A 10,989-nucleotide genomic window follows, 5' to 3' on the forward strand; every position below is an offset into this window, starting at 1 on the left:
TGGATGGGGGGGTGGATGGATGGATGGATGGATGGATGGATGGGGGGTGGATGGATGGATGGATGGGCTAAAAGAAGCAAAATGCTATCTAAAAGCTAAAAGTGGCACAAAGGCAGCCAGTCACTAATAGTAACTAAAGCTACGGTAGTTAAAATCTTAAAGTAGCAAAAGATTTGACATACTTAAAGTATCAAATAAATAATATAGTATAATCATAATACAGTAGCTAAACTAAAGTAACAAATGTCTTAAAGTAGAAAAATAATAGTTCTAAAAGAAAAGTAGCAAAAGCTCAAAGTACAAAATGGTTGCTATAAGGTAAAAGTAGCAAAAGGCTGGTTAAAACATAAAAGTAGCTTAAGATGTATGAGGATAAATAGAAAATATGCTGAAACAAATTTCAAAGAGAAGAATGTTTCTTAAGGATTTAAAAAGCAGACCTGGATGTGTTTCAATGCAGCAAATATGTGGAAGATAAATCAAGTATTTTAAAAAGTATAAATGTTACAAAAACCAGAAGTTAAAGCAGCCATCTCTTGAACGAGCTAAATGTTTTCATATACGAGCGGTTAACGAAGCTTAAAGTATGCAGAAGTAGTTGGACTACAAAAACATACCAAAAATCCAAAGGAAAACAAATTTACACAATAAAAGGTTGTGAGGTAGAAAATGACGAAAGAACCGTTTGTAACTCGTCTCTTCTCTTCCAGCGCCTGCTGACAGACGCCGAGCCGGACTCCACTGTGTACCTAACATCGGGTTACTTCAACCTGACCCGCGCTTACATGCGGCTGGTGCTCGGGGCCGGAGCCAGCTACCGCATCCTGACCGCCTCCCCCGAGGTCAACGGGTTCTTCGGGGCCAAAGGCGTCGCCGGTGCCATCCCGGCTGCTTACATTCACATCGCCAGGCAGTTTTACAACCAGGTGTGCCATCTGGGCCAGGAGGAGAGGGTCCACCTGCACGAGTACCACAGGTCTCAGTGGACGTTTCATGCTAAAGGTAGGCGAAACAAACGCACACCGACTTTCTGCTGCGCACATCAGCATATTGGTTTACAGTAGATTTAAATGTTGGTGACGTTACCTGAGGATCTGCACGGTTTGTTGCGCGGTAAAGTTTGTAAACCACTGGTTATTTACATTTTAAAACACTTCTGACCATGTAAGAGTGGATTTTCTTTCACTAAGGGGTAAAATTTTCACTCAGTCATGTTTTTTGCTAATTAAAGCTTTTGAGTCAGGAAGTGACGTTGGATTAAAAAAAAAAAACGCTGAACTGAGATGAAAATGTCTTTAGGAACAATTTTGTTTAAATGATAAATTGACTGTACTGTATTTTTCGGCCTATAAGTCGCAGTTTTTTTGCATAATTTGCATGTCCTGCAATTTATATGCCCAAGTGACATATTTATGGATTTCCCCCATATTTATAAACCAAATTTTGGCTGAGATATGACTGTTTTCATTCATTCAGATATTGAACACTAACCTTTTCAGCCGCTAGATGGCACTCAAGTTGTATGGCATGCCATTGTGTCATGTAAAAGTGGCTATTAATGACACAATCGGCTTGCGCCGACCCGATGAAATGCAGCTAATTTGACCACTGAAGTGCATTTATTAAGTAAAAGTTAGACTGAGACGCACCTTTACCATAATGTCGAGCAAACAAATAATTGTTTTTAAGTGTTAATCTTGTTAAATTCTTGTTAAAGTCCTCCTGTGCATGTTCCCGTGGCCGCCATTTGGCAGCCAATCTATTTTTGGCACAACACCGGCCCACATTTCTGGGTTGTCAGCGGTGACGTGTAACAAACACAACACGTCAGCAGTGACACATAATAGATACAACTTATAAGGCGGTGCAACGTGTACGGCGGAAAATACGGTACTTATATAACACCTTTCTATCTTATGAAGATACTCAAAGCTCTTTACAACACAATCTGTGTCCTCATCTACCCACTCATACAACACTTTACTAGATCTTTACACAGAATAATCAGAGCTTTATCACATTCATACACTGATTGATGGGACACACATCAGAGGTTCAGTGTCTTGCCCAGGGACACTTTGGCTGGTGGAATCGAACCCCCAACCTTTGCATTGGAGGATGACTGCTCCAACCACTCAGCCACAGCCGCCCGAGTAACTCGAGTAAAGTTTTTAAAATGTCACCTGACAGAAAATCGAAATAAAAACGTGTTTTTGTGGTGAATCGCCTTCATAAAGGATTTCTGTCAAACGCCTGTCGTCCTTATCTCAGGAAGTATCTGTTCAGGGTTAGCAGTTTTTATTTATTTTTTTATTTTTGTGTGTTTTTCAGCAATTCCTGTTAACCTGAGTCAACTTCTTTTGACGTCTTCCCATAAACATTTCCTTTTTTTGTGTGTGTCTTTATTGTTCCTCAGAAACCAAATCGAACGCAAAGGCTGCGTTTAATACTCTTTTTATCATCATCTTTTTTTTAAATAGTTTTTTTTGGCTCTGTTAATTGAAACTAGGCCACCTTTTACAGTAAACTTGGACTGTGTCCTAAATTAAACCCGACTGATGACTCATCCACACGACTTGTGCTGCATCCTTTCACGCAGCTCTCACTCATAATGAGTTTTATTTGACTTGTGCGCAGCTCAAATCTTGAGCTCTTGTTCCACGAATATATATTTAAAGTTTTATACTCTTGAACGCACCATTTCTGTCTTTCTTTTCTCACACAAACCTCCACGTGTTAAAACAATATTCCAGTCCAGATGAAGGGCTGGGGTGAAAACGATCTTCTTCGGTATGTGGGTGAAGTGGTATGTAGGTTAGGATATTAAAGCTCACACAGTCACTCTGTCGTAGCCTCAGGACAAGGATGCTCCCTCACGCTTCATATTTGGACTTTTTGGACCGATGTGGGGGATTTTCTCCATGTGCTTCCTTTTAGTTGTGGTTTTGGTCGACCGAAATCTGCTGGAAACAACTCTTCTGAAGAATTACCTCCCCTCTAACTCTGATTACACCCCCCTCCGTCTCTCTCTCTTTACAGGACTGTGGTATTACCTCCAGGGCCAGGATCGGCCTTGCCTCACTCTAATTGGTTCCCCTAATTTTGGTTACCGCTCAGTTCACCGTGACCTGGAGGCCCAGATCGCCATAGTAACCGAGAACGAGGAGCTGCAGAGCCAGCTGCAGGAGGTCTGCTCATTACCCCCCCCCCTCCCTAAAAAGCATCGCCATAAACGATGACAAATGAGTGCGTAACACCACCCTGAACACACACCTGTGTTTTATTTTGCCAGGAGCAGGAGATGTTGTACCGGCGCTCCACCGAGGTGTCCGGCTCCACGTTCGAGCGGCCCGACCGCTACGTCAAGCTGTGGGTGAAACTGGTCACTCCCCTCATCAAGAACTTCTTCTGAGACCCAAACAGGTGCAAACGCACACTCGTTTTTATCGTGTTAACCGAACGGTAGAAAGTCAATTTAAAAAAAGTGAGAAAATTAAAGTTTGGCTTGAAAAAAAACCTACTTTGAAACCAGGTTGGCACCAACAAGGATTGACTGACTCTCAGCTACTACCACACCAAGTTATAACTTAATACTGGCAAAACTGACCATGTTAAAACCATTTTTGTTATTTCTATGGTGAGTTGGCTGTGGCAGCCATCTAACATTGGGTTGGCCCCAAAAGTTAAAGATTTGTAAATATACGTCTATTGATTATTTCCTGAAAGTTTCATTAAAATCAATCCAGTGGTTCATGAGATATTTTGCTAACAGACAGAAATGTAAACTTTTTCCTTTTGTATGCAGACAAGAGTCTAAAAGTTTCATTGAATGCAAAATAAGTCGATTTTTTTTTTTTTTCCACTTCCTTAATGTTCTGTCATTTCTGTTCAGATTCGGTTGTTTTTGCCGTGCAGAGTCACACGCACGTTAAAAACGTTGTGGCTTCGTCGAAACATCTGCAGTCATTGTGGCGAGTCCTAAAATCGCTGGTCCCGTCCCCGTCTTCCCAGCAGCCAGAGCCGGCGCGGGGCCGGCGGGTGGGCTGATTCAGCGCCGTCAGGGGGTGAGTCAGGGTGGCGTTCTGGTGCTGATTTGACACCGTGGTCTGTGGGAGTCCTCACAGGACCCTCAGAGGTGACGTCATCAGACCCGAACCGGGGCGAGCAGACGAGTTCTGCAGGCTGGAGCAGAACTTAATGACGAGCAACGATTCGGTGAGATTAAAAATAGCAAAGAAGCCGATACGGCTGCTCAGCTGCTCTATCTCCTGATCTGAAGCTCCAGCTGAGGGGAAGCCGCTCCGTTTCTGAGAACAGGAAGTGTCGCTGGGCTTGTCGGTAAACGGGCGGTGTCTTATCACTACCTGAGCGCTGCCAGGAGAGCAGGAAATGCAAAATTAAAAGCTCAAGTCATCTGCTGCCAGAAGGAAACGGATTAAAATAGATCATCTTTCTGCCCTGAAGCAAAGCAAAAATGCAATCAAACAGCGATGAGTGGATTTCAGCCCGATGTCGGAAAATAGTTCAGGTGGGACTGGTTGGGTGTGATCGGCCCAGATGGGTTGGTTTATGGCGCCCGGTCTGAGCTGGCTCAGACTTTTACAACAGTGTTAAAAACGTGTCGGGGAAGTGTCAAAGAGTTGAGATTTAAAGCTTAACGCGCACACGTCAAGCTGCCTGCGTTCGTCGCGCTGCTCAAGTCTCCGGCGTCTAATCTTTTAAAAATCTTTCTACACGGATGCTCCAGCTGTGTGTCATTAACACATTCCTGCCCTTCGTTATCGTCTTGTAGCCTTCCTAAAAAATAAATAATATAACGTGCTTATACTTTCATATAAACGTCTTGAAGTTAAAGTAGCAAGTCGACCATTTCTCCTGGATGTAAACGTTCTCAGTCAGGATCTCTGGGTTCACTCTCACCGAGCACAGTTTATTACAATTTATTAAGATTTATTACCAAAAGAGTGGAAAACAATTATAATTTAACAAGAAACTTTGCTCAGGGACCAGAATTTGTCTGAGCAAACTCTGCAGTTGGCTGCTTTTTGATATAGAATATAAGTAAAATGATAATTATAACAATAATAATAATAATACCGTATTTTTCGGACTATAAGGCGCATAAAGCGAAACAAAAACATTGACAGATTTTTGAGTGCTGTGTACCTAGGCCTGTTGTGATAAACAATAAATCAATTAATTGCATAATAAATGAAAATTATCGACCTCACTTTGTCTTGTCGAAGCTCCAAAATTCACGGTTGAAACCCGTTCCTTCGTGTAAAAAGTTGTTTTTCTCTGCAAAAAGAAGCTGAGAACTTGTTTACTGATTTTTGTATTAAAAGCTTTGTGTGAAAGATGCTATGCTAAAGAGCTCAAACCACACCGAGCGTTAGAGCTGTCATTTCTAACCCAAACCTGAAACTCAGCCCAGACCGACCCAGATTGGGGCCGGGCCGTTATAATGTGATTAATGGGCGGGCTGGGTCGGTCTCTGGCTTTTAATTAGGTCAGGATCAGCCACGATACAATTATATAATAACATGGCCTGCCATACATCCACCAGCCGAATGCGGCCATTTCACTGCGAGCTGACCGGCCTTGAAAGAGGTAAAAAGTTCTGTTAAGCTTCAGATGGGACTGTACTGCCAGGCAGCGATCCATCGCCCAAATGGACGTTCATTCTGCCGCTGCACTCAGCGGGCGCGCGCGGCCGATGACCCAAACAGGTGAGATCCCAAAGCAGAGGCGTGTCAGAGCTGTCCGCGTGTCTCAGTAATTCAGAAGAATGCAGGCAGAAACGGGGTTTAAATGCTTTTTTACGGCCATGAAAGGACAAACACCTCTCAGCTCCGAATCTTCTGCCCCGTTTATTCAGCTGCACGTCCCCGACCGTTAATAACTAATAAAAAATGTTTTGTTTTTTTCTGGTTTTGGACCTGTAATTGCTGTTCATTCGATGGGTCGGGTGGGGTTTGGAAATTATGACTGCGGGCTGGGGCCGGGTCAGATCAGATTTTTTGGGCCTGAATGCAACTCTGCCGAGCGTACGCCGTTTTGAGAACCAAAGAGAGACAGCCCATGTCACGTCAAGGGGCCTCCTTCCCATTTTTCTTAAAAAAGAGACACGCTGCTCGCTCCCTCACTATCCATCCTTCGGTTCAAACGGTCTTATACTGCCGTCCGGTGGTTGAAAAAAAGGTACTACGTGCAAAACAAATTACCAAACATTTGTTCTTAAATTTGACAATAATTACTAATTATTGTCAAATTTCAAGCAATGTTATCGTTTATTGCAATAATTTCTGAGAGTTAATGGCCCAGTAAAATTTGTTATCGTGACAGGCCTACGTGTACCACATAAAATCAGTTCAAGGTCAGTAAGCACAACCAGAATTAATACATAAGGCGCACTGGATTATAAGACTCGCTGTTAATTTTTGATAAAACTAAAGGGTTTTAAGTGCGCCTTATAGCCCGAAAAATACGGTAACATTCATTGTAAGAGTGTTTGAAGCCTCAGCTGTTAGTCTAACAATAAGAGGTTAGAGAGTTATTGTTTATATGCAGCACTTGTTGGTAATCCAAACACACGAGGCCGTTTTTTTATTAACATTTCCTTTAACTGTAAGTTCTGTCAGTTTTATTTATAATACTGATTACTTCTATTTTAACTACCCAAATGATTAAAAAAAGTTAAACTATTTTTATCATAATTGATTTTTTTTGGTTGCTTTAAAACACCGTATTTTTCAGACTATAAGGCGCACTTACAATCCTTAAATGTTCTCAAAAATTGACAGTGAGCCTTATAATCCGGTTGTACTTACTGACCTCAAACCAGTTTAATGTGGTTATTGTGAATAGGTTGAATAAAATTTGACTTATGACTTTTGTTTTGCTTAATGCGCCTTATAGTCCGATAAAAACGTGTAAATTATGCAAAATACCGCAGCTATTTTTCACTTTTTCCATTGGTTAGAGGCAGAATGATGTTCAGGTTATATTTAATCTGCATAAGTTCGAGCTAAACAGCTGAAATCCATTTAGCTCCTGTTGCTGGAAATAGCAACTCTGTACTAACTTCATCTTTAAAGGTTGATCAAAGTTATTTTTTATAACCACTCGCTGGTCCATTAGACTCCCTTCTTTAAAAAAAATGAACTCTTCAGCTGTATTTATTTGTAATATTCAGTTTTTCTCAGCTCAAACCTTAAATAACTTAAATAACTCGTGTTTATTTTTAGGAATGTTTCCTTCTGGCACAGCCATCCGTCTGCTTCACTTCCAGTATCTCCTTTTTTTCTGAAAGAGGAACAAACAAACAATGGCCTCGCCCGTTCACACAGATCTTATCGTCTGTCTTTTGTTGGGAAGCTGTGAAAACAGTCAGCACAGTCACAAGTCACTCGGTGCAGTGAGACGACTGTTTCTGAGCGGCGGCGCTGCCCTCTAGTGCTGAAACTGCACGACTGTGCAAAAGTCTTCAGCCCTTGTTTTTATCACGCCGTGCGTTTTTCTTTCAAGAAATCAGATTTTATCGTCTTTAAAAGCGTTTCTGATCAGGGGAAACATTTTGGAGGGCGTTCAGCTGCGTTTTTCCCTTTTATCTAATACCGGATCATTTTTTTTGAACATTTGTTTAATATTCTACTTCTAAACTCAACAACAATGTAGGAAATAACACATTTTAAAATGACTATTGAATCTTAGCAAATAAACGGTTTGTTCCCACCCAAATGTAACGTTTGACACTTAGTCACATTTGAGCAGCAACATGATGGGGCTAAAAACTGCTTGAAATGTACTGAGCAGCCTATCACTGTTGAAAGATTGTCTGCCTGTTAGCAAAATATCTCTTGAACCACTGAACAGATTTGAATGAAAACCTGAAAGTGATCACTGGACGTACGTCTACAATCGATTCACCGTTCCAGACAACTTCATTCAAGGCTGCCGCCACAATTAAATGACGTCAGAAAACATAAAAGTGGCCGTAAGTCGGTCAGTTTTACAGCGTGGTAGTAGCTGAGAGTCACTCCCAACGCACACTCTGAGCACCATCACATGTGATAATAGGTTGTCCAGAACAGAAACAGCTTAAATATTTCTCAACGTCGGAAGATCTTAGTTTAAAACGATCTGCGTTTGTTTAAATGTTTATGAAGCGTTCACTCCACCGTCATCCATTTTTCTCGTTCCATAATTTTTATGCCATTTCAACAAATCATGTATCAAAACATTCAGCTCGTTCAGGAGAACGGTGCTATGACTTTTGGTATTGGTGCAGCTTTAGCTTTTTTAAATATTTAGCCTTTGCCATTTTTTTTTCTCATAGAAAATGAATTGAGCTCATTTTACATCCTTCATATCTTTAGATGTGTTTACAACCTTTTACTGCTCCTTTCACGTTTTGTTCTGGTTCAGCTTCCTTGTGCAAACTATTTTTAGCTACTTTCTGATGTTTTTTTAACCTGTTTTGTGATTCTTTTAGATTCTTTCTGCCAACTACAACATTTTTGTGTTTTTCGTAACTTCTTTCTGCCAATTTCAGCTTGTTATGCTCCTTTTCTGCTATTTCAGCTACCGTACGATTTAGCTGTTTTTTTAATGCGAATTTGAGCTTTTTTTGGCTAATTCCACATTTTTTTCACCCATTTCAACTTTTTTCAGCCTAATTAAGCAAAAATGTGATCGCTCCACTTCCATCTGGTAACTTAAGCTTCATTTTTGCCTTTTTAGCTACTTTTCAGCAGTTTTTTGTTTTGTTATTTCAGCTTTTTTCCAGATAATTTCCACTTTTTTGTGCATATTTGGGCAAACATGTTCTTTCTGCTTTCTACTGCTAATTTAAGCTTGTTCAACCTTTTTAGCTAGTGGAGACAAATTCAGGTTTTTCATGGTAAATTCTGCTGTTTCAGCTACTATTTAGCTGTTTTGATGCTAGTTATAGCATTTTTTTAATCTCATTTCAGTCATTTTCTTTTTGTTGCCAATTTCAGCCTTTTTTTAGCTACAGTATTGTAATTCCCTAATTTTTGTGCTCATTTCTTATCTACATTCTTCTGCTAATTTAGGCTTGTTTTTCCATTTCAGAATTTTTTTTTTTTAGCCAATTTCAGCTGTTTTTCAGCACATTCTTCAGCAATAAGCTTTCACACTGCATTTTTGCAAGAAATGCAATTTCTCTAGTTTTAATATTTGCATTCTCACAATAAACACAATTAATTACAACACAAGATGAATAATTAAACATAAATCTTTTTTTTTCTAACATCACTTTCTTCACAAATCAAGCGCGACTCTTTAATCTTCCATCAATACAAAACAAAAGCAAGGAGGAGTTGAACTGTTATCGAACACTCCAAAAAAAGAAACAAAAGATGGCGATCTGATGGGCTGACCTGGAACGTCTCACTCGGCTGATTCCCTCAGGAGCCACATTTCTGTAACTCCAGACTCGACGCAGAATACTGAACATTTTCCTCTCTTTGTTGTCTACAGGTGTTTGTTCCCTCCTGTCCAGAGTTAAAGAGTTAAACTCGAGCTCCATCAGCATCCTGAAAGCCGGCGACGCGGGAGCAGATGCATGCAGTAACTTCAGGGGTAAATACCCTGTTCTGTCATTTACATGAACGCCGCACGTCAAACTGTGGATTTCTGTCACTGCAGAGGGATAAAAACAAATAAATAAAAAGAACCACTCCTGTTACCGTACATCCACAAGTACCGGTGCTGCATGGATAAACAGAGGCTTGGCTGACTCTAATCAACGTGGTGACGGTAAACAGGCGGGCGTGGTGACGCGCCTCCTGCAGCTGTAATAACAGCTCTGATGGCGTCTGCCCACAGAAACGTGGACTGTTCTGTCGTTTTATCTTTGTAAATTAAAGGAAGATGAGATTTTAATGAGAATTCTTTCGTTTTGTTGCGAGCATCAGTTTATTATGATTTAAAAAAATTAAAGCTTTAGTTGGGAATATCTAAACGAGTTCACAGCAATAATTATCAACGTGAACCTAAAGATCCCTACGCATGATTTACTAAATGAAGAATTTGCCCAACGACTACTCAGACCTGTGATTTACAACCAGTTCAAACGTTTTAAAACTCAGGGGACACTTATGAACTATTAATATCTTACCTGCTGTCGATAAGATGTTTGAAGGAGGGAGAAGCTTTCATTCTGACTGGAGCAACTCATTCAGCTGACTCTATACTAATTTACAATTCAGTATTTAACATTTATTTATTGTCAGAGTAGAAATGTCTCTTTAGCTGATAAAAGCTGTTCGGGTCATCGGTTGTTTAAATTATTTTTTTGGTGCTGGAAGGAAACGCCTGCAGCAATAAAGCTGAGAGTTCCTGTCAGGATTAGAGGTGGGTCAGTGTTTTATGAATACAGTAGACCCTCAGTTATCGCAGGGGTTACGTTCCGAACACCCCCGCACTAAGTGAAAAACAACAAAGTAAAACGCGGTATTTATTTTATTTAACACGTTAAATTGAGATTTCTGAATTGGAACAACAAACCAAAACAGTTCTGTCAACTAATCCATTTAAATCAAGGAAGCACTTTTGGGAATTAAGGGCGTCGTCTTTTCACCGTTGTCTTCTGGAAAATGTAGTCCTTTTGAGTGTCAATACAGTGTAAGCTTATCGAGAGAAAACTACAAAGTGGCGGCAGGCACCCGTCTGAATTTTTTTTTTCCAACTTTTTACTGTATCACGTAATATTAAAAGTTGGCAATTGTGTCGTACATTTTTCTCGTGTACAATCTTACTTTCAAAAACCATGAAAGAATGAGTCGAACCGTGAAGTAGCGAGGGACTACTGTATTTAAATTCTCGTTTTACCTTTTAATGAAACCAACTTGTTTCCATTGTTTTTTACATTTCTTGCCCACCCTTTTCTTCTGAAGAGAGAAAAAGCAACTCCCAAGTGTCCCTGTGTCAGTTTCTGCTATTGTATTTTATTTTGAAAGGATT

General features: G+C 40.4%; 1 protein-coding gene across 1 annotated transcript in view; it reads left to right on the plus strand.

Annotated features, from left to right (window-relative positions):
- LOC119423532 (CDP-diacylglycerol--glycerol-3-phosphate 3-phosphatidyltransferase, mitochondrial) overlaps positions 1 to 3,239 on the plus strand; it is a 29,323-nt gene extending 26,084 nt beyond the window's left edge. Inside the window, exons 8-9 of the mRNA XM_037690930.1 lie at positions 711 to 1,002; positions 3,040 to 3,239. Coding sequence (XP_037546858.1) covers positions 711 to 1,002; positions 3,040 to 3,239 — 492 coding nt within the window. The remainder of the gene's footprint in view (positions 1 to 710; positions 1,003 to 3,039) is intronic.
- The last annotated feature ends 7,750 nt before the right edge of the window (positions 3,240 to 10,989 follow it).

Source organism: Nematolebias whitei, chromosome 17, assembly GCF_014905685.2.
Source record: "Nematolebias whitei isolate Nwh7 chromosome 17, NemWhi1, whole genome shotgun sequence".
In the NCBI taxonomy this organism is placed as follows: domain Eukaryota; kingdom Metazoa; phylum Chordata; class Actinopteri; order Cyprinodontiformes; family Rivulidae; genus Nematolebias; species Nematolebias whitei.